General features: G+C 29.0%; 1 protein-coding gene across 8 annotated transcripts; it reads left to right on the top strand.

Annotated features, from left to right (window-relative positions):
* Positions 1-13,291: 13,291 nt before the first annotated feature.
* LOC111688680 (larval cuticle protein LCP-30) lies at positions 13,292-25,522 on the top strand. 8 transcript variants are annotated; one of them, XM_046955132.1, is made up of 8 exons: positions 13,438-13,595; positions 19,968-20,013; positions 21,416-21,445; positions 21,934-21,963; positions 23,511-23,682; positions 23,755-23,770; positions 24,336-24,499; positions 24,569-25,522. In XM_046955132.1, the coding sequence occupies exons 1-8, from the start codon at positions 13,563-13,565 to the stop codon at positions 25,068-25,070; spliced, it is 993 nt and encodes a 330-aa protein (XP_046811088.1). In that variant the 5' UTR covers positions 13,438-13,562; the 3' UTR covers positions 25,071-25,522. The 8 variants fall into 8 exon arrangements, with proteins under 8 accessions (XP_046811090.1, XP_046811088.1, XP_046811085.1 ...); XM_046955129.1 differs by having other exon boundaries at positions 19,968-20,067; XM_046955134.1 differs by lacking the exon at positions 21,416-21,445 and having other exon boundaries at positions 13,292-13,595.
* Positions 25,523-26,142: the final 620 nt, after the last annotated feature.

Here is a 26,142-nt window from a genome sequence, read left to right as displayed (position 1 = left end):
CTTTAATGTACATTGATCGCTTAAAATTGCACCTAAATTATACACAGGTTTTTTTGGAACTATCTGTTTCACTTATTTCAAGCATGAAAACAAATCCATAGAATCACTTCTAAAACAGGAATCATTCTACTTTTAACATTGCAAAATATTCATTTTTATAAATTGCAAAAAGTAGTAGTACTATTTGTTTCAATTATAACAGATCTTTTGATTTAGTTTTCGTGCATTTCTTGTTCAAAAATAATAATAAAATATGGGTAAAAAGTAACATTCAAATTTTATTCGATTATTCGACAAAATTTATTCGAATTATTTTTTATTCCTAATTGGAATTTTTTTATTCGTTTGAAGAAAAACACACATTTTTCCTCGAATAATCGAATGTTTATATGTTGTTGATAAATACAAAGCCCTCAGTAGTCATTTCCTATTTAGTCACTAATAATTTAATTTTAATTGATGTTAACTATTGATAATATTTAATTAAAATTTCTCAAAAATTTTAAGAACAACATTTTAAAACAAAAAAGTTTAACATAAAAAATCCACTATCTTAATCTAGTTAATCCACCCACAACCACAAAAAAAGGTGTGAATACAAAATATAATTTTATTATTATATATATTTATAACCAACAGCAAAATAAAAAACTACTCTTACTTTTTATCTTTCTCTCCATCTTGTTGTTAATTCCCTTTTAATTTACATTAAAACAATATTTATTGTGTCTGTTTTTTTAAAGAAAAATATTAAAAATTCTTTATGACCATTTTATTGGTGTGTGTGTGTGTGTTTGTAGACAACTATAATAAAACAAAAGTTCATATAAATTTAACAGGAAACATGATAATAACAACAAAAATATGAATGCAAAAAGCCTTCCGGTAAATACGCAAATACGTCCTTAACGGTTTAACAAAATTCACAACTACAACAAAAAATGCAGTCGTTAAAATAATGAATATTTATTAATTTGCATACGACTTGACTACCTGATCGGGTGATCACCAATACAATCTTTCCAAACGGATCAAAAACTAAAAAAAAATTATAATAAACACAATTACACAAACACTAACATTTAGAACATTTACGACAAAATATAAAATTATTTTACGTTTGTGTAGTTATTAAACGTGAGAAAAGGTCTCGAAATGATCGTACAGTGAACCCAATCGACCACATGCCAACCAAACAACCACCACCCGCTTTTTCTACGTATATATGTATGTGTATAGGTGTGTTTGTGTACTTTTTAAAGTTGTTTAATTTTTTACATTTTACCACCAAACAGTGTTGCCATTAAAGTAAATTATTTTTGCACAATCTCTTGTGTTTTTTTTTTAGTTTTAGTTTAACAAAATTTATGATTCACACGCAAAGACACACACTTAAAAATCATTCCGTTAAAATACAAAATTGGGAAAGACAGTAACTACTAAAAGATTAATAAAAATTGAAACAACAAAAAATTTAATTGTCCAACAGCAAACAGAGAGATGAAATGGTCGATAAACAAACATTTGTTTTATTGCACAGTGTGACGAAAAATAAAAAATGTGTCGTATATATTGTCTAGGTTTATAATCACTATCAATGTCTAGAAAAATACCCAAATATCAAGTTAGTTCTATGCAACATAAATTATATTATAAGCTATGGCGGATTCCGTACCATAATTGATACTAATCCCTTTATAAGATTCACGCAGAAAGTTATATCAACGATAGTAACGGACTAGCGCCAAAATTTAACCCTAATCCCTAAAATTTAACCCCATCTAAAATTTGAGTTAAGAAAAAAATTTCCCTAAATTACTTTAGGATAATATATTTATATATATTCACTATTAAAACTAAGACCATTTATTGATCCGCCGATATCTCAATTAGATTCCAAAATATAGATAATTATAAAAAATTTAACTTTGTTGAAATTCGACCAAAATCTAAGTACAAAACTTTATGAGGATCCGTCCCTAATTGACCCTGTAAGATTAAAACTTATAACTGATTTCACTATAAGTTTTAAACCAAACGAAACCTTGGACCAAGACCTTATTAATAGCTCTATTCCAAAGATTACTCTATTTAACAGTCATAACTGTGTTAAAAATACAAAAAATAAATTTCAAAAATTCTTTCTACTAAATTTTATGAGGATCAGTCCAAATTTGACCCTACACCTCATAAAACGTACCCACTAAAAATAACTTTAAGACTTATCACTGCTTATCTTGCGTTGGTATTTTACATAAGGAAGTTTCTTATGAGTCAAAACCTCTCTAACAAACTTTTTATATTATAGAACCTAGAAACATAAATTTTAACAGGCAGAGTCCTCACTGGCCAATAATAACTATATAACTACTTTTTGGTACTTTCGAAATATTGTTAATAGACCCCATAAAGTATGTATATTCTGGAACCACGTAAGATTCGAAGACGATTTAGCTATATCCGTCCTTCTGTCTGATGTTGGCACGATAGCATCTACAAAAAAGAGATACGAAGATTAAATTTTCGCGAAATATTCTCTATTAATCAGAAATATTTGATAATTGACATAAATAAGTCCAATATTAGCCAAAATCTTTCTATTAAATTTTTTGAGGATAGGTTTTGTAATTGACCCAACTCCACATAAAAAAATGACCTTAACGGTTATTACCTTCCAAAAGACAGCATAAACGGGCATAACTGAATTAGAAGTACGAGTATAGCGATGAAATTCGACATAAATAAGTTTCATATAAACCAAAATCTTTCAACTAAATATTTCTATGATCGGTCCATAATTGACCCTATCAAAAAAAGACTTAAGCGCTCATTACTGGCCTAAACATTCGAGTATAGCGATGAAATTATGTATAAGTAAGTTTCCTACGGACCAAAACCTCTCGAGCACTTTTTTAGGATAGGCTAATAAATGACCCTGGCCCCATATAAGGTCACCTTCTGCAAATGACTTTAACGCTCATTAATTAAACTCTCTACCAAATTTTGTGAGGATCGGTCCATAATTGACCATACAAGGTCCCCTTCAGAAAATGACTCCCCGAATAGTATGCGGAATGTGGCGGTATAAGCATATAAGCCCCCTTAGAAAATTACATTAACGCTAGCATAAAAATGCAAGTACATCGATGACGTTCAAGTAAACAAGTTTTATGTATATGAACCAAATTTAGTCTACAAAAAGTTATGAGGATAGATCAATAATTGACCATAACCTTTACATAAGGTTCTCTTTAAAAATTTGATGGGGAGGATTCAGAAAATTACAGCTATGAAAATAGACATAAAAAAGTATATAATACTTAGGAACATAATTCTTCATTCTGAATTTAAGGAGGACTAATCTATAACTAACCCTAGCCCCTATCAAAGGTTCGATTCAGGAAAGTGTTTGGTTATTAATATACGAGTTTTCCTTCCAAATATCACCCTGATGTTTATAGGGGAGCTTTCCATTTACGGCATATGGTTTGCCGAACACTCTAACATGTTATTCTTTAGATTTCTGTAACCTTCATCACTATAGTGGCATTTGTGCTAATGTTTGTAACACACAATGTTTGAATCGATTTAGTTATGTCCGTCAATCCATCTGTCAGTTTTTGTGTCCATGTTAAGCTTGTGCGTATGCTACAGGTAGTAATTTTTTAAATTCGGCACATACTCTTCTGTTGACCCGGGGACGGACGCTATTGAAAATGCTTGAAATAGGTGCACTATTTCGTCTAGCCCCCATATTTCACCCTAGCGTTCATATATACTTCCCTTCAGAAAATGACTTGAAGGTCAAAATTCACTTATAAACACAATAACACGATTAAATTCTATATAATTAATGATGGAAGATCAATGTCTGTACCAAAATTTATAATAGGCCCAAATTTACCCTTACCCTATATGAGCTCCCTTATACAAAATCTCTTTAGTTTTTGTTAAAAATAAGTAAACAAATTCAGAAATTGGGGAAAACCTAAATTAAATGCTTATTATTTTAAAAATAATCCATATTCACTGTGGTAAATTCTGACTAGAATTGTTTACAATCATTCCCACTGTGCTTAAGATTGTTGAAATTTTACTCTTCAAAGAACATCTTTGTGGCTGCTTAACATTGACCCTGAAATATTTGGAAGTTTATGATCATGTGATGCAGAGGGCAAAACTCATTGCATGTTGTCGTTCACTTTTATCCTCCAATAAAGAAATTGTTTTGTTATATTTATGGTAAATAATACTTAAGAATGTATGTATGTATTTATTTATTTATTTAATTGTTTTATCTGTACCCTACAGCAAAATTAAACTACACGATATAATACAATTGGCAAACAAGAAGCTTTCATATATGTGGGATTTCATGTCATGTGACTGAGCTTTTAAAAGCTAATACTAGTCCTGTTGGATAGTAGTAGTTTAGATACAATTTCTCAACAAAATTGGCTAAGAATTATATAACTTTGGCAAAACATGTTGACGGTTGCTTGATATGGAATCCCCCATATGTATTTTAATTTATCTCTAAGAGCGTTTATTGACTGCATCCTTTTTTTTGGAAATTAATTTTAACGAGTAATTTTAAATAAATTTTTGAAGAAAAAAGATTTTAATTTTATCATAAAAATCTTCGACCACCAACATAATAACAACATAATAATAATTTCATTATAAACAATTTGCATACACAAACAAGAAGTAATTAAAAATACGAAACTAAACAATTTATAAAAAGAAATTCTATTATTTTTGAAAAATCCATCAATACCAGTTTGAATTGTTGAACTGGATTTGAAATTAAAAACATTTAAATTTCATTTATTTATTTAATGATGATGTTTAAAAATAATACTTCTGCAACCTACAACTTTTTGGTGGGACATTAAAAACTCATTATCATAAATTGCATAAGAATCACAAAATTGGCAAAAATCTATTAAATAATAAAAAAAATAAAAAAACATTAGGTGAAAAGAAACAAATTTAGATGTTTACACTTAAAATTAATATTTACTGTCAATGAGAGTATTTTAATGATGACAATTTAGATTTAGATAAATTTTTTTAAAATTTTACTTGACATTTATTTTTGTTCAGAATGATTTAAATCGATTTAACAACTGTTTATGAACGAATATATCGATCTAAACGTATTATTAAGTTCAGTTGCAAAATAAAAAAAGTACCAAAAAGTCCTTTTATGGATTTCCGGTTAATTAGGGTGCTGCCTGTGTGCATAGAAACTAAAAAGTACCAGACATAGAATGACATAGTAAAATGTTCAAAAAATGTCTAACAATCGTCTGATTTTAGATTTTTTCTTTTGCTACGTTGTTAGAAAAAGCATTTCTAACAATATTGGAGGACAAAATTTGTAATTATTAGACATTTCATGCACAATTTAATGCCAACGTTGTAAGATCTAACAACAGTGTATACATAACATAACTTGTATTAACTTAAGGCTCTTAATGTTCAATCTTATATTTCTTGGTTCAATGTTATATGTTTATAATTTAGCTGATTATAAATATCGTTCTTCCCTAATGAACATATGTCCAATAGAATTATTTAAGAGTCAAATTTTGCAAATATCCGGGTCTTCTGAAAACTTACTTCAACATATAGACAGACAGACATACAGAATGACATTGCTAAATTGACTCTTATCAATAAGGATCCAGAATATACATACAAATATACTTATAGGGTCGGGAAATTATATGATGGAAATTTCAAACAGAATGGCAAATATATATAAACCCTTTTCGCGCTCCCCGGAGACATGTAACTTCAAGAAAGATCACATCTTGGTGTGATGCAATATCGATAGAAAGAGAGAGAAATACCTCTATATCATCGGCCTTTCCTTAGAATGATTTGGCATAAGGTCGAACCAAAAGATCACATAATCTGGTACCACGAGTTGCCCGCAGGTCTTTGTCCTGGCTGTTCAGTTGATGAAGGTTCCTACCGGATCTATGTATTTGCTGCGGTTTAAACTTAAATTCGAGGTAAGAAATTGTCGTTTAAAGGACTGAAGCACGGTGACATCTATAATTAGGGCAAGTTCGATGGCGAAATCAACAGATAACCTACAGAAAAGTGACAGTGGGACTCATCTTTGGAAATGACTTGGTGTAAAGTGTATTTGATACGACATGACTGTAAGGGTATATGGATCTCACCCGCCCGTATACCCATAGTATGTGTGTCGGTGAAAAGTGTGCTGGGTTAACTGAAAAAAGTGTAGCTTATAGCAAGTGAATTTTCTTTTCTTGCCCAGTCATGTCCAGGGAAAACTCTGTTTATACCAGATTTACCAAAGTGTATGCTCGGCTTATTGTATGGATTCATGTTTCGGTCTACCGAATCTCTGAGTGCTGTTGCTATCCCATCTGCGTGGTTGTAAACAACTGGGCAGCAAAGATTATATAAATCAAGTACTTGCTTATACATAGGTCGGCAAAACCATGTACAATATATCCGACACAATGGGCTCTGGTGGTTCGTCTAATCTGCTGCTAATCTGTAAAACGTAAAATAAGTCAGGAGTTCAATATCTTCTTTGGGGAGTCATTAAATATTTGTGAAATCATATCATTTGTAGATGGACCTATTTAAGTAGATACATTCCAATAAAAATATAATGATTAATACCCCCAATATTTGCTACCTCTAAATACAAAAATACAATCCCAGTGAAAACTTTCATTACCATGTAAGAAGTTAAAATGCTAAAATTTACTTACACAATAGTATTTTAAGTCATTATTTTAACACGGTGATGTCATTGGAGGCAAGTACTTACCACAAATGATAACAAGTAATTAGAAAAAGTAGTCATTGTAAATCACATGAATAAACGTATATAGCATCTGTATCTTTACTGACAAGATGATTAATGAATTAATATTTATATAACACATTATTACTAAGACCTTATTAGACTACTTCTGTGTAATCACTGAAAGATATGTTGTTAGGTAAGTAATTACAACTGATAGCTATTACCCAGTTTTTACTGGGATGAAATCAAAAAACATTATTTGATCAAACTTAAATTTAAAAATGTTCATTATTCCTACAATAGTACATATGTTCCTTTAATGTCAACAACACTTCAGTTTTTTTATATAAATATGTTTTTAATTTTATGGTGACTTTAAAGAAATTTGATATTAATTGTAAAATATATATGAATATTTGTGGCAATATGCTGGTTGTTATAAAATATTTACGATTAAACCGGACGCTATTTGTTAATTTTTCTTATGTAGTTGTTTTAATTTAATATTCACTTTTTTGTTTGTTTGTTGGTGACTAAAATGTCCCCAGTAAAATTTATGATTTACGCGTATTTTACCCTCAGCCATAAAATTTCAGTCAACAGGAGTTTCCGATTTGACTCGTTTTAATTTAATACTTTTTTCCATTCAAGTTTAATTTTGATTTTTTTTTTACTTTAATGTAAAATTATTCATACAAATGTTTGTATTTAATTTAATTGCTTAGTGTATTTTTTTAATTTATTTTTTTTTTTACTTTTATTTAGTAATAAATTTTATTAGTATGGACTGTGATGATTCGTTTTGCATTGTCTTGTGTCATCACAATTTTTAGCCATTAATTATCGACTTGAAATCTGTTTGGTGCTTTAAATGGTTTGAATTTCGGCGTTCGATGAACCGTTGACCCAAACTTGCCACATTTTTCAGTTCATTTTACTATAGAAACTAAAAAGGAAAATTCAATTAATTTGTTTTATAATTTAGTGTGTTTTATTGATTGTATGACAAGCTTTATTGGTTTTTAATATAAGTACATTATTTAAGGTTGAGAAGTAATACAATTGTTAATAATAAATCGCAAAAAACCGGTGTGAGAATTTTAACTTTTGTGGGATTTGTTACCAGATTTAGTGATTACATTTAAGATTTATGTATATTCAATGCGTTTTTGGCAAACTTACTTAATATGTAAGTGTTTTTGCCTCTTATAATTGAATGTTCTGACCACACAATGCCTTACAGTACATACATATATATGTAAAATCGAACGAAAGTTAAAATAAATGCACCAGTTCCTAGTTTTATCTGTTTTACACTATTTATTATTTATTGGTTTTTATTATTAACACAATTTATTTTAATAAAAAGATTTTAAATTTGGTAGAAATTGAAATGAACTTCTTGAAGAGATACCCAGTTTTTCAAAACTGCTGTTATTTATAATAATGTCTAACCCTAATTTGTAGGGATACATAATTGTTATATTCCACTAAAGTCTAACCAAGCCTGTGTTAAAATCGTCACTTTTGCAGGCCTTTTGCAGTACTTCCTAATCTAACGCTTTTCCGCCTCTTTCTTTTACAGCTACAGATTTTAATTTTGTGTTTATTTAAGTTATAAATTTATAGATAACAAGTAATATTTCCATATTCGGCTGTACCGAATCTTATATACCCTTCACCAAGTATGTTTTAAAAAACAGTTTTTATTTATTTTGTATCTCTGCACACATGTCACACATAACATACACACAAACAAATATAAACTGTAGCAGAAACTGTAATAATATCGTCAAACTGTATTACCATCCTCAAACAAATAGCGCTGTATTACCAACATATTACTGCTTTATCTCCTTGTTCTTGTTATACCCTACACCTTCGTGAGAACAGCAACCAAACATACAAAAAAATACACAGCTAAATAAAACCAAATACATCTCCACATGCACATGTACATTTTTATCCAATTCACAGTGTTGTTGCTTTTTTAACAAAGCATGGAAAAAATGTGGCTTTTTTGATGAAGTTTTCAGAGGTTGCCTCGGATTTTTGCTCATATCTCCGTTATTTATAGACCGATTTTGTTGATTTTTAAGAGCTATCTTCTCGAAAGCATGTCTAACTGAATTATTGAAGATTCGGATCTCGCCGATATCTGGGGACCTTTAAAAACTGATTTCAACAGACAGACGGACATGGCTTAATCGACTCCGCTATCTATAAGGATCCAAAATATATATACTTTATAGGGTCGGAAAATTATATTATAAAAATTACAAACGGAATGACAAACTTATATATACCCTTCTCACGAAGGTGAAGGGTATAAAAATAAGTTTTTATATGGCGACTAGGATCAAATATGGACCGACCATTATAAAATTTGGATATGGGATTTATATTCATATAAAACATATTTCTTACGTTTAAGTGTTTTTCATATAAAAAACTCTGTATGATGTCCATGGTCCTACCGATTTCGAAAATTTTGAACAGCCTTGGTTATACATCAAATTTGAGTTACCTATATACCTATGTTTTTTTATGTTTTTTTTTGAAAGGTATCCCCTTTTGCATAACCCCCACTATAGTGGGGGTTATGCGAAAACATGAACAGATATAGCATACAATATCAACTGTTGCCGTTCGGACTCTATCGTACTTTCAACAGACGCACATACAGAAAGTGATCGGAAACGAAATGAAAAAATGAATAAACCCATAGCATTAGAGCAATAAATGCAAAACAGAGAACAAAATAAAAATAAGAATATATAGTCGGATATGGCCGACCAAATAATACCCTACAACATAAAAAATGTGGATTATTTTTATAATAAAAAGGTATTCTATCTTAATTCTGTAATATTTAAATAATATCTTACCAAACAATTGATTTTCTGAAAGTTTTTGATTTTCTGAAAGAAATTGATTATATTGAGGCAACGGTAAATATAGTCATATTCATATAAATTGGGGTATAGCTATTTACGATGACAATAAAGTGATTTATGATCCCAAGCATATTATTAACATATAGACAGACGGATATACATAGCTTAATAGACACAGATTCTGAGCCGAATGGTATACTTTATGGTGGGTGTAGAACCAATATTTTAATAGTACAAGTATATCTATAAAATTTGACATCTTCCTACCAAATCTTATGAGGTCCCATAATTGATCATAAAACCCATATAAGAACACCTTCAGAAAATGTTCTTAACACTCATATAGCAATAAATAGAAAAATTTATATGAATGCGAAACTGTTGTCTATTTATAGCAATACTCGGATTTTTATAATTTGCTCTTATGTCCTTATAAATAGACATCAAATTTTAAAGGACTTACAATTTCAAACGAATATTTTAAATATGTTTATGTGTTGTATGATGCTATTATTAGTATTAAATTAATGCTAGCAAATTCAACATTCTATTTATATTATTTATTTGACTCATGTAGAAAAAAATCTAAAAAAGGTCTCAATTCCGAAACAAAAATTTTTAGTTACATTTTTGTGACATATTATCTTAAAAACCCCATTTCTTTTTCAATATTCATACCCGACAAAATCCTAAAATTTAAGCAGCATGCTTATGTAAAGGAACGATCGGTGGAAATCGCTTTAAACGAAGTTGTCCACTATTTTGATAGCAATCTATATTCACTGGCGGTATGCATTGAAACCGAAGACGCTTTTAATAACGTGCACATTGATACTATTATCCAATCTCTAGACTATTGACCGGGTGCTCCGTAACTGGATCAACCACATGCTAAGGAAAAGATGGAAAGCTGCGAGATGTACTATATAACTATGAGGAAAAAGGTATTTCGCGGTATACCACAAGGTAGCATTTTTTCACCTTTACTCTGGGTTATCACGATTAATAGCCTCCTAATGACCCTAATCGAGAAAGGACTTAAACCTGTCTGCTATGTAGACGATGTCGTAATACCTTTAGGGGTAAAGGATCCAAATTACTTGTGCAGAAGAGCTGAGAAGCCTCTGAATACGACCTTGAGCTGGGCTCAACCGAGAGGCCTAAATGTTAACCCGGAAAAAGTGGAAATCTGTCTTTTCACAAGAAGGACAAAAATTTCTACGTATACCGAACATTGCTTGCTGGGCAAAATGATACCAGTGACGACCGGAAATTAAAAAGTAGACACCACATAGAGGATAGGATCAACAAGGCACTTCGGTTCTGGGCGATATGTAAGAGAACTATAGGAATGAAATGGGGTTTTAGTACAACTATAATAAATTGACTTTATATGCTTATGCTGCTATAATCTGGTGGATTGCTTTATACAAAAAGTGCAATATCAAACTACTACAGGAAGTTCAGCGTACATGCTTCTTGGATATAAGTGGTGCCATATGTACCACTTCAACCAAGGCTCTGGAAACGTTGTTAGATATTCCACCCATAACAGCCGAATTGCTCTTTACTTTAGGCGAACTGGCCAAAAGCGCTTATAGGACACGTCATCAATGTATATCGGATACACTGGAAAGTTATACACAATCAACGGATGTGCTGATCGAATACCAGACGCAGAATATGTCGGAAACTTTGAAACGCTGATCCAAGATAGAATGTCTTGATGAAGCGGAACATTAGAGCAAATACCAGTAGGAATCGCTTTCAGACGAAGACCAAGAAACAGAAATATACCACCGTTTACCAAATCATAACACAAGCTTCCAGACGGAAAATGAAATGCGTAAATTGGATTGGATATTTACCGACAGCCAGAAGGCAATTACGGCAATATCAGGTGATAGAACTATATCTAAGACCGTATTGGATTGTAAGAAAGCTTTAACTGAAGGTAGCTCGAGGCAGTTAACCTGACAAATGCAAAACCATTCGAAGCAACAAAAGCTGAACTAAAAATATGGTTGAAAGAATCCCATAAGGCCTCTTGGAATAATGAAACAGTGGATAGAACTACGAAGATCCTGGGGTGATCCTGATGAGAACAAGTCGAAAAATCTCATCAAAATAAGCTAGTCTGAAATTAGTATGATGGTACGTATTCTCAGTGGACACACAGGATTACGAACACATCAATGCAAAATTGGACGCGCGGACTTAGACGTATCTGAGCATGTGGAGAGAGCAACGAAACTCTGGAGCACTTTCTTTGCCACTGCCAAATATTCGTCGAAGTTAGATCCAAGTATCTTGGAAGTGATGTTATTCCGGAAAAAACGTTCCTGACTAACACTGATTGGAAGATTCTTAGGAATTACGTTAAGTATACTGAATTTCTGAATAATAATTCATTTAGTTCTTTTTTTTTGATAAGGAGCGCACAACAGGCCCGATAGTGGCCTAGGTGTATTTATTCGGATCTGATGTAATATACATTCTCCTATAAATCTATCCTAACCTTGGCCATATATTCTAAAATTTCAAAGCTGAGATCAGATATCTGTCTTCACAATATTTTTGAGATTTTTGCTCCAATTTTAATGAATTTTAATGATATTGTAAGAAAATTTGATTTAATAACGTTTTTAAAGAAAAATAAACAAAAATATAAAGTTTTATATTTTTTAAATAAGTGTAATAAAATATTTTTGCAACAGTTTTTTATTTATTTTTTTAGAAACAACATTTGTTGATAAATATTTTCTACATATAAAGTGACTAATATGAATTGATTAACATAAAATCAATTTTAACACAATTTTTATAGAAAAGAATATTAAAATAGGTTAATTTTTTTAATAATTCAAAAGAATTTAAAATATTTTTTTAAACAAAATAAAACAAATAATATAATTTGCATTATTATGAAATGTGTCAAAATGTTTATCCCCCTAGAAAACAATGATTAACTAAAGGTTTCAGTTTAAAAACCAAACAAATAATAATTTTAAAGATTTTACGAAACAAATACCGAAAAATTTTTATTAAAAAAATGGAAATTATGGGAAAATACGTAGATATGACAAATATATTAAACTTATATTAATATAATTAATACAAAATAAAATTATTTTTGTGTTTTTTGTTTTCGTTGTATTTTTTTGGGATTTTAGGTTCAAAATATTTTAAATTTTATTGAACTCTATACTAAAACATTTTACCAATACCACAACTACCCGGTAACAAAATAAAATATTTTTTTTTGGTAAAGAGCAAGAACTTAATGAAATACTCTTACAAACATGTATGAATAAATGTTTAAGCGATTTGCTCTACTAAGTATTTTAGAGTAAAATTAAAATTTAAACAAGAGAACTTAATACAAGTACAAAGAACTTAATGAAACAACAACAAACACAATGGTAATGAGTGCAAACGATGAGAATAAATAATTAAAATTGAAATGTATTAAAAAAAATTAATACAGAACATATACATATGCAATAAATACATACATATGTATCTGCATTAAAATTGAGATCAAAATTAATGGCAACACATACACAAACTCTTAAAAAAATATTGCAATCGCATTGTTGTATTGGTGCTACAAACTCATCTTTATTGAATGGATCATCATTCAATGGTTCAGAAAAAAAGAAACAAAATGAAGCTGATTTTAAGGTTTCAATACAACAAATCAGGGCTTTTTATATAAATGCGTCTTGTTAAGAACAGACAACAAACACTCCTGTTTTAGCATTCAAAGCTTAAGGACTAAAACGAACTTGAAATATATAAATAAAAAAATATTAAAACTTAAAATATTATTAAGTGTTTTAAAAAAAATATATATAAATAAAATGAATAAATTGATTGTATTTGTAACAATAGTGGTGAGTAAAAGTTAACAAAAAAAATTAACAAAAAATAAATAAAAATATAATTATTAAAAAAAAAACTACAAGCAAAAGAACTGAAATAAAATTTTGTTAAAAAATTGAAAAACTAACTGTGAACACTATAGAAAAATGGTTAAGAAGTTTAATATTTTAAAAAATATAAATCATACGACCGGTAGTGCCATGTTTGCAAAAACAGACATAAAAGTGAAATTTATAATTATAGGAAATAACCATAAATTAATTGAAAATAATTTATTTAAAACAATATTAATGGGAAAATAAATGTTTGAAAAAAGTCTTTGTGAAAATTGAAAAAGAAATTCTAAAAACTAATTTATAATATTTTTAAATATCTTTCGAAATGTGTTCTAATGACTTAAAGTACTAAACTAGTGAATAATCAATCAAATTTAATTAAAAAAAAAATATTAATATTTTTAAATGCCTATTTTTAAAAATATTTTTCTAAGATTAATTTTTTAAACAAAATTAAAAACTAAACAACAACTTCTAGAAGCTAGTAACTGCAACATCATTTCTGCATACTCTCTAGCCATTTGACATTGAAATTTTTTGATAAAAATCATTATATTATTCAATTAAATGAGAAAAATATCCAGTTTTGGCAAAAAAAATTAATTTTGTTTTCTTAATTTAAGCCATAAAAATGTTTTAAAATTTTATTAGAATTCGTTTAAGCAAGGAATGTTGCAAAATTAACATATAAATGCAAAATTTCAATAAAATCAATAAAGCTATTTAAAGCTGTTTATTTTTTAATCGATTTAAAAATAAACCACAAAAAAACTTTGGTAATTAACTAATTGCAAATTAAAAAACTTTAAAACAATATAAATAATGTTTGTAATATTTAAACAGGAAATATTAACTTAACCTTGAGTTTTTGTAAAATGTTTAACAATTTTAATTTGTATTAATAGAAACAATAATAATCTTCAAATGTTTCAGAATATACATATAGTTTATACTAAAAAAACTATATTCGTCACTAATGTATTGTTTACAAACAGTACAGAGACAGTAAAAACAGTAGTCACTGAAGTTTCTCCTTTGTAAGCGAAAACAGTAACAGTCATCACTATACATTCCCCAGTAATCTAGACAGTAGACACTTGAAAAAATAAATGTAAACAAAAATTTTCATTATCGTATTGCTTTATGACTGGCCTCTGCGTAATCTGTGGATTGACGATTGTCTTTATCATATGACCAGTACATGTTAAAATACCAAGTCGACTGGACTAGCTACTGCTAGGATCATATTGTAAGGAAAAAGCAATTGTAAAAATCTCTTATAGTTCTCTATGATGCTATCATCGTCCGATTTTCCGAAAATAATTTATCTGGATTAAGCTGCTTCGAAATTTCCAGTCCATGGACATTATGATTCATAATTTCCACGATTTAGGCCTCATAATTACCATGAACATTGTCACACTTTCAAAACACAAATGTATTGGAAAATTTGTTTAGAATTTAGAAAAGAGAAACACTTATCCCGAAAAGAATTGCTCCTAAATTTGGTGCATGTCACATTTTTGATTCCCTTAAAAAAGTGTCTTGGATAGGCGGCCTTTGGCCGGTTACAGGAGCTTTAATTTCTAGGATCTTACCGACTTCGCTAATTAGGCCTTTTTTAATAAATGGGCTCATTTTGAACCATGGTCTTTATAACATTTCGCTCATAGATATGTATATGTATCTAATTTTGACGAAAAGAATGTCATAGAAAGTATTCCAGAAATTCACTTTACTCTCCTCATGCTCCATTTTGTTTATACATAGTTCTAGGCGTAATTCAGCGTGTCCTCCAACTTGCTCTTTTTGAGAAGGCTTCCCTCGTTAGGGAAATGCTCTAGAATCTATGTAGTTCTAACCACCGTTGAATTATTCCAACTTGAAATTTCCAAGTGGCAGTATTTGCTTTGAACTTGAGTGCACTTCGTTATCGACCAATTTGAATCTTTCGATAGCAATAGATTCAAATTGGTCGACCTTGTTCCAGACATGCACAAGCATATTTTGAAAAGGGTAATTAAAAAAGTAGGTAATCGGCCTATTAAGACCCACAAAACTATACGTATAAATATATTTCAGGATTCTTATTTGATTCTGTGATTATTTAGTCACGCAAGTTTATCGGTTTTTTGTTAATACAGTGCTCTTTCGTATTTGCAACAGGAACACGAACAAGAGAAGAGGCCAAACATTGTTTGGAAGTATCGCTATACAATCACAAGTCGAAATACACATCAATGTAGTATATTGAGCTCCTCCCCTTGAACTGGTTTTAGAAAAGTCGGTTGTGAAATTTGGAATTAATAAAGTCGTTTGTTTTCGTAAGAAGGATATATCCTGTATATGCATATTGCGAGTCCTAATAATATAATAGATTAATATTAATAGATACCTACCCAGCAAAAATAATATGAAGTACTCCCAAAAGAATAACATTTATCACCACTTCAAAAGTAGCACTAAGTGACTTTGTTTACCTTCTATGGAAGTGATGTTTATTGACTTCAAAAGAAGCGAAAAGAATCCAAGTTTGTTTAAAATCAATTTCATATATCTTTTGTACTGAAATTTTTGGACTTAAACCCATTTTATTTTGGAGTTGATTGATAAATGCGTATAAAAAGAACATAAAAATTACTTCCTAAAATGACTTCAGATGTAGCGAATTTGGAATCAAATTAAAAGAACATCCCTCCTATGACAAGCCTGTGTTAAACTAATCACATCTTCAGGTCTTTTTCAGTACATTCATTAAGTAAATTCTGCTTCTTTTTCGCTTCTTTGGAAGTTATTTTTTTGCTGGGTAGCAAAAACATTCATTACCATGAAAGTAATTAAAATGCTAAAATTTACTTATACAATCGCTTACAAGTAATTAGCGATATCAATACATATAAATTGCGTGAAGAAAACTTATCTAACGGAAAAGTCGACTTATGAATTAGAAAGTGTTTATGATTTTCATTATAAAGACGTTACTTGACAACTTGTGTGTAATTAACATGAAATGTAATAATCATTGAAAAAAGGTAGTAAGTAAGTGGTTACAATTGCAAGTTATTAGCAAGTTTTTGCAGGAGAAATAAACTTATTTAAATGATTTGGATACATCTTTGTTTTATATGCATTCTTTATTCATTCTTAAATAAGCTTAAAGCAATAAATCTTCTCAATTGTTAAAATCATAAATGAAAACAATAATCATTAAACGATTAAGACTAATTTTAATTTGTAGCAAAGCAAAATTTAAATAATTAATGGAAATTTTAAAATAATACTTTAATTATTTTAGCCGTTTTTAGCACCTCTATTCAAAATAAATCATTTCACTTTTAATTGATTTAAAACAAAACGTTTCTTCACATATTTAACATTCTTTGCGGTCCAAAAAAAACCATAAGTCATAAACTAAAATGACGGTTATTTTTATGATTTTGTTTTTTCCATTTAAACCATAAAAAAAAACAAAAACAAATTTATGATTTTGCAAATTTTATGAGACACTAAAGTTAACAATTAACATTTATCAGTTCATAAATAAAATCGTCTAAATTAAATAACAAAAAAAAAAAATAAAGAACCAGAATAAAAACAAAAAAACACAAAAGACCCAATTTTCAACATCAAAAGTGTATCAGTTAAGACATGTTTAAATTCCCTCAGAAAGTGAAGAGATTTTAACAAATTCGTCATTAGTTTTAGAAACCAACAACAACAACAATACAATATTGTTGAAATTTGTTTCCCAAATAAACTAAAACAAAACAAAAAACTCTTTCAAGTTAATAAATTAATTTAAATTAATAATTAACAACAACTACATTTAAATACATACATAAACAGTTAAAAAATAACAAAAACTTCCTCCATAAAGTTCTTTAACCCTGTGGCCATACCTTTGGCCAACATTATTCATCAGTCATAAACATTCAATACACCTGATTTGTAGTAAAAGATAAAAATAAAAAAACGTTAACCATATGGATGCTTGATGGATGTATTTCTAAAAAAATAACAATAACAAAATAATATTTACACTCCCAGTCTTATTATTAACGGTTGAAATTTCAAAAATAAAAACAAAACAACAACAAATCGTTATTCCAAAATTAAATCATTTAACCTTTAATTTTTGTCTTAAACATATTATAATACCTTTAAAGGACAGACAATTAAAAATAACTAACTAAATATTTAATAAATACAAATAGACCGCACTAATCACCGAGGGATACAATTTAGTTATAGTTTCAGTTATTCTGCAGATGTTTGTGCAGTCAAACAATTAATCACAGTTACGCCAACTAAATTAGTTTTATGACTTTATGTTTTTATAGTTTACAGTGGAATCTCAATTATAAAAAATAAACAATTTAAGAAACATGTTTGTATAAGCAATCTACTTATTATTATATTATTCATAGAAATTACTTAAGTCCGTTCCTTATATTGGTATGTTTCCTATGATTAATTGCGCGAATCGCATGAAATTAAGTGAAATTATTCCTTAATTTTTTTTTTTCTAATATAGATGTTTTTTTATGAATAATGACAATCAATCTAATAGATTTGAATTAAACCTGTAATTTTGTAGAGTAGAAAAGTTCCATAGAAGGTATTGTTACAACTCTTTCTGTTACTTTGACTTCTATACGAACATAGTTTTTTATAACAATTCTATTCAAAGAAGCCAACGACATTTTAATTTTTCCGTATGCCCTAACGTATTGGGTCCAGCATTAAGCATTGAGCGAAACTATTATCTACACTGCACATTCAGATTTTTTCGATATTCTGATTCTCTAGTGATTTGTAAGAGTTATTTGTTTTCAAATTTTGTCACAATACCTACTTACTTAGACATGTTTTTCAATAATGGACTCGTATCTGAACTTTGAACGATTTGTTGAATATTTTGAACCAACTTTTACCCCATTTAATAGATTTTCGTATGTATATATAAATCGACTTTGTAATTATAAGGATCAAGTAAAATTTCACCAGTTTTTAGTAGCTAAATAACTTTAAGAGCAGCTGTATCAAAAATCTCGGTGTCTAGTTCTCATCACATCCAACTGAGATAAATGTGTCCCCAAGACGCTCGTACATAATGGGGAACATTTCATGACCTATTCAGACCAAAAGAATTTGGTCTTATAGCACTTGACGTTGATGATAAACTGATGACACCGTGGTAGCGTCTCTAATACGACAATTATGTATTTATACAATCCCACTTATCCAGAATCTGAACCCCTTATTTTTTATGATAATATTATGGTCAGTTTTACCATTATAGCGGGGAGAATATTAAGAGTTTGTGCACTTTACCTTTAAGTATAAAGTATATCGTTTAAGAATCAGTTCTTGATTCGATTTAAAGATGTCTGTCCATTCATGTGAAACCTGTATCCAAAGTACCGGAATAAATTCAATAGTTATAAGTGTCATCTTTGGCGTAAAAATGAATCCTTTGATTTTTGTTGAAATCGGACTACAATTTCATTTAGTTCCATAAAATTGAAACTCCCCAGTTTCAATTGAGCAGGGATTGCTGCTCATAACCACGTTGATTGTACTAGTATCTCTACAGAAATCGGTACAACTGAGCATCTTAAAAAATACTGATGATTTTCGTAATGATCGATCAAAAGTTGTCCACAGCCGCATACAAAATACTTTTCAAATAGTTACATGAAACTCTATAACTCAATATATACACTAGTGACTAGTCTCATGATTCAGTATAAATAACTTTCAGTGAAATAAAAAAGCTGATACAATAATTTATAAGGATCGGTCCATATTTGAGCCTTATCCCCAAATCAAGGCTTTAATAGTTATAGTGGCCTCTGGTAGGTCAGTTATTATTGTTCTAGTCTGGTAGACCGGAGGTGGTAAAGGAGCGCACAACAAGCCCGATAGAGGCCTAAGCGTATTACTTCGGATTTGATGTAAACTAACTATCTACTCTCAAAGTCCAAAAGACCCTTTAGATTAATTTAAAGTTAATCAAGTTTTCACTGTAAATGCATTTTATAGTTTAATTTTAAAAGAAGTAATAAAAATATAAACATGACTACTACCTTTTTTTTAAAAAGACGCCAAAAAACCCAGAACACATAAAAGAATGTGTTTTAAATACCACATAACAAAAATTTCAAATTAATTAGACAAACACACCCTACAACACGTCTATCAGCAAATATTTTTTTCTAACAAATAAACATAATAAAACAATGATAAATAAATTGATAATTACTTTTAATTATTATTGCAAAGAAGAAAAAAAACTAATTACTTATTTCTTTTATATCTTTGCAGGCTGGCGTTGCTTTGTGTAATGCTGCACCAGCTCCACAAAACGATGGCAAGTATCGTCCGCATAATGATGGCAAATATCATCCGAAAGCTCATAGAGAAGGTATTTCGTAACGAAATTGTTTTTTTTTTTTTCTTTCGACAAATACTAATTAACAGGCTTGTGGAAGTAATGATTACTTAAAGTAATTCATTACATAAATAATTACAATTACTTGTAATGTGTTATTGTGCTTTAACAAAGTAATGTAATTGTAATTGATAAATGTAGTCATTACCTCCCCAAGTACTGCTACTTAATAATATTGTAATATTGTTGTAACAAACTTTTGCTATTTGATGCTGCATGTGCTGTAGTAATAGAAATTTACCTAACAAATGTATGCTGCATGTAGAGTACTACAATTGTAATATTACAATAACAAAATTAATAATTTCGTTAGAATATGTAGAGTAAACGTAATATATTTGCTGGATTTAATGCTGGATAATTAAGTTATTAATTATGTAACATATTGTAAAAAAAATGTTAATGTTATTTTGAAAAAAAAAATCAAGAGAATAATTTGAATTTGAACTTGGTTGGCAAAAGAATTACAAATTATTTTTAAAATTATAATTATGATAAAAATTCTCTTGGTTTTTATGAAGTTTTTTGTGTCTTTATCAAAAACATTTTAATTTTAAACTAATGTTTTCCCACTTTTACTAATACTTTTTTGTAAAAAATTTAACACAACTTTTTAACTAAATAGATTATAAAGTAATGCTAAGATTGTCATTTAAGTATCAAAATTATTAAGATTTGACAGTTTAATATTAAGCGAATTGTTCTCGTTCTCTAAAATCACTAGTTTTAATGTATTCTGAAGATACCAGATGCAATTAACTTGTAAATGGTTGTAAATATCATTAAATATAACTAAGGCAGATAGCAAACATCATTAATCTGCTTTGATTTCCACATAGACATGGCAGCGGCAATGAGCTCTCACATTATCTGTCTTACGCTCACAATATCAAAAGCTCATTTATGAGAACACACACACACACATTAAAAAGCTCACTCACGAGATCATTCTCACTAACTGCCAATTTCTGATTTAGATTTGCGAAACACATTGAGCTCTCAAATAAGCTCTCTTGTACTATTTCTTTTACGTGTAGGTATGCTCACACATATATAGAAAACAAAAAAACGGTTGGAAAACTAATGTTTTATTCTCTGTCTTTCACTGAGAATGAGAACCAAATATATAAGTTGAGAAACGCAATACTATTTGAGTTTTCTTCCATATTGTTTTAGACATTCTTAATCAAAAAATAATCCGAATGTGAAATTTCAATAATCTATTTCTCTCTATTCTACTCTTTTCTTTAATTTTAATGTTTTTGAAGGCATTAAATAAAAAGTATTACTTAAAATAACCTAAACTTTATATTTCTTATAGGCCGACGTTACGATTATAGAGATTATGCTGGTAAAAAATATATATTATTTTAAACAATAGCCTTTATATCTATCAAAAACTTGGCCCTATTACTATTCAAGCACTATTCTAAAGCATATTTTAATACATATTAACCCTTAACATCTAAATTTAAAACAGGTTTCGGCAAATAGTTCTCTTAAAAGCTCTCTCAGCTAGAAAGCTCATTGTTTACTCTCAGCCCTTAACTGATTTAAATAAAAATTCTTCCTATTGAAATAAACTTTTAAGTTGTTATTAAAAATACACTAGCTCCTGAATATAGTAAACTTTTCAGGAGCTTTGGTTTAAGGACTATTGCATATCTTCAAATGATCTTATGTCTATTTGAAAAAACTTCCACATTTTCTTAATAATTTAATCAAAAAAAATTCTTTAACTTTCCGAACTAATTTTTCCCTTGTGATGTCTGTACATGTCATATGTTGTCAATATTTTCATATTATACTAAATATATAAAAATTTTATATCTTTTATAGGCCAACAACAGGGTTATACAGATGCTGCTGGTAAACATAATAATTATATATAATTTTCTTTACATATTTCACATAATTCATACAAACATAAATTCATATTAAACGACATATTCACTATATTTTCAAACACTGATTTTAAATTCCAAACCACAATGACCTTAAACTTGATAATCCAAAAAAAAAAAAAACGACTAAAAAGTTCTTATCAAGAATTAAGAAATATATAAACATGAATCTTTTGAAATATAAAATCATTGACCTAATTTTGATAAAATAAGAAAAAAAATAACAATAAATATTTTACAGAGAAAAGAAACATTCATTAACGCTCGAGTGCTGTTTAATGCAATAAAAATTTTACACAGAATTGTTTTTGTCTACGAATATTCTGGCAAATTTTCTGAAATGTCAAATTTTTAAAGATTTTTGTTTGACTTATTTATTTTACAGAGCTTCAGAAAGTTTTAAATTTTTGTGATCTTCTATTTCAATAGCTTTAAGCTTTTTGTAAAAGTTATACTTTTAGTTGCCAACTTGGCTTTCAATTTCTAGTTCAAGCTTTTGGCCTTTTGTAAAAGCTCCCTATTGAGTCAAATAAATTATATAAATGTATCTATATGAAGATCATACTGTCCTTAAAAAACATTAAACATTTTTAAAGTTTTTTTTTACTTTTTTTACAGAGCTTCTGAAAGCTTTAAGTTTCTGTTATCATATATTTAAACACCTTATAGCGGTCTGTTAAAGCTCTACATTTATTTGCTCTACTCTACTGAAAGCTTTAAGTATTTGTAATCTTCTATTTAAAACCTTTTATCGTTTTGTTAAAGCTGTAGATTTAGTTGCCAACTAAATTAAATACATATTTTTAAGTTTCATAACGTTGAAACAAAACTTTAAACATTAGCCTTTGGAAAGCTTTTAGTTTTAAAGACCAAGCTTTTGACTTTTTGCAAAAGCATTTAATTTAGTGTAATAAGTTATATATGTATTTATGCGAAGATCACATAGTTGTTAAAAACATCACATATTGAACTTTTGAAAGCTCCCAGATTTAAAAATCCAATTATATAAATATTAACCAGCTTTTATGTTTTCGAAAACCACAATTTTTCGAATTTTTTGCTATTGATTCGTAAATAATTTAGTAAAAATTTCTTAATTGCTTAGTTAAGTCTAAAGTGTGCCTCTCTAAAGACTGATTCTTACAATATGATTTTTATTTAATATTTGATTAAACTTGTCGTAAAACTTAAAAGTAGATTAGTTCTAAAATTTTGTATATTTTTCTAATGCTTTGTAAAATATCAAATTGTTTTATTTTTATCAATTTGCAAATAACACATTTCATAATTCAACTCTTTTGACACTAATTCATATTTTAAAAATTAAATTTAAGGAATTGCTTAAGTACCAAGGTAAGCCACATGGTTTCAAAGCTTACATTCATGGCTTATCAAACACTCTGCAATAAATTAGACCTTTAATTTAATTTTTTTATCATTAAAACTTTTTATTATAAAATTTTCTTTAAAAAAGTATAAAATTAAAATTTATTTAAATGTTATACAAAACAGGTGTCTATCATCATATGCCTCAACCTTATATGCATGTTCATGACAATCGTGAATTGGGTAAATATGTTCATATACCCAATCCTTATGATGGTGGCTATGGACCTTATTCGGGCTCTAATTTGCCCTATGTGCACGATGCCAAACCTTATGTACATGATGTCAAACCTTATGAGTAAGTTGTTAAATTGTTGAATATATAAAAAAAAACTTCTTACTTATTAGTCTTTATTACTTTATTTTACAGTCACAGTTTGTACACAGTAAGTAATGCGGATTTTAAAGTACCTGAATTACCTTTGGAATATGGTTTTCCCGATTATGCACCTAAACCTAATCACGAAGAATCAGAAACATTATAAGATCAATACTAAAGTGCATGAAAAAGAAAACAACATTTAAAATTATTTTTATATTAAAAAAGCACCAATCTCATTTGCCTCAGAATGTCCTAACCCAAAGCTAAAGCAAAAGAATATTTGAAATTTTTAAAATTAATTAAACATTTTCAATATTTTCTTTTAAACCAACAAAAAAAAAACACACACAACACAACATTTCAAAGTTGCCTCCCTCTTAAGCAATAAGCACACATACACTCACACAAACACATACATATATATACATACTAGTACTATAGGTTACAAATATTACCATTAAATCCATTTACAAACCTCTCCCCCCCTCCTTCCCCTATAAATTGCATGCTGAAATCCCAAAATCTCCTGCATCCTTATTCCCACTAGAGTTGTTTTTGTTAATTAAATACTTAAACTATAATTTCTTATACTTGATCCTTTCACCAAAACAAAAAAAATTAACAAACAGACTACAACAACAAAAAAACCAACAACAACCACAAAACGTACCACTACTACCACAACAACAACCACAACTACACCTCGCAGCATAATCTTCAACTACGATGATGAGGGTCGTCACAAGATTTTACATCAAGAAGATGCTCGCAAACACGATAAATATGATCATGCGTAAGTTGCCAACAAAAACTCTTCATACTTATACTTCATCAAACTTTCTTTTCACTCTTTCTATTCTAGTTACTTAACCGAGAACGGCATCTATGGTGAAGAACAAGCTAAATTGCATCATACCGGCGGTACCCATGCTCAGGGCTATTACGAATACACTGGTGACGATGGTAAACTCTATCGTGTTAACTACAAGAGTACCCATGAAGGCTTTGTACCCGAAGGTGATCACATTCCTACACCACCACCAATTCCCGCAGCTATTGCTCGTGCTCTTAAGTATGTCGATGACAAGCGCAAGGAAAATGGTGAGAAACCTTTGTTCGATGAACGTGGTTTCCGTATTGATCACATGAGCAAGGATATGGTAAAATCTATCAAATCAATTCATATCGAAAATATGCCCCAAGATATAGCCGAACAAATTCATGAATTACAATTGGAAATGGAAGCCATTTATGGACCAAATGAAGAACGTGCTGAAGAAGAAGTGGTAGAAGAAAATTTTAATGATGGAGCTAACTATGATGAACATAACTATGAAGCAGCAGCCGAAGAAAATTATAAATAATTTTAAACATTAACTTTATTACAAATGCATTAATTGTTTAGTTAGTTTTTATATTTGAAAAGAAATTGTTTATCATTATTAATCATTTGACAACATTTCAATTTCCTATTTCCTTTTATCCCATTGCTACATTTATATAGTAATTTTAAATCCTTACACCTTATCCCGTTCCCATCCAACTCATTTTTTTTAATTCATTACATTTCATTAAAATTTTGCCATTTGTTTAACAAAAGCTTAATAATGCTAAAAGGAAAAAAACACAAAAAAGAATTTAATGTTAAAATTATGTTGACATATTTTAAGTTATTAGTTATTTATCGTGAAGAAAACAACAACAAACAACACATACACTCAAACATTTTGTTAGGTTTTAATTTATTTAAATAATATTAATTTAAAAACTCAAACAAATAACAATCATTTTTTAATAAAACATTATAAAACATAAATTTTTATTGTCTTGTTATCTGAATGACGAACTCTACATGCACATATTGGGTTTTGTGCTGATGTTTGTATCGCTCCCTAACCTTTTAGTATACCAATCGGCTCAGAATCATTTTCAGAGTCGATTTAGCTATGCCCATCCTTCCATATAAACCTTGTTATAAAAGTACAGGTCGCAATTTTGGAGATAATTAAATAAAATTTGGCACATGATCTTCAATCTATGATACCGGAGAAGAAATTTGTTGAAAATGGTTAACATCGGTATATTATCTCACCTAGCCCCCCTTTGAAATTTGACTTAAATGTCAACAATTTTATTCAACAATAAATGGCTTAAGTATATCTGAGACAAGGTACAAGGTTTTTAAATTATTATTATCGATCACCAGCGGTGGTGATAAAGAGTATATACAAGTTTGTCATTCCGTGTTAATACTCATCTGAGACCCAACAAAGTATATATATATTTCGGACCTTATTAAATTCTAAGTAGATTAAGCTATATCCCTCCGACGGTCTGTCTGCCAAAGGAAATCATCCTAATTTACCGAAAATATGTATTATTATCGTAATCAGTTGGTATTGAAAATCGGTTCACAAAGTAGTAATTAGTCAAAAT

The sequence above is a fragment of the Lucilia cuprina genome, chromosome 6 (assembly GCF_022045245.1).
Source record: "Lucilia cuprina isolate Lc7/37 chromosome 6, ASM2204524v1, whole genome shotgun sequence".
Classification (NCBI taxonomy): Eukaryota; Metazoa; Arthropoda; class Insecta; order Diptera; family Calliphoridae; genus Lucilia; species Lucilia cuprina.
Note: the sequence above shows the minus strand (reverse complement) of the source record. Positions and strands in the feature narration are given on the sequence as shown.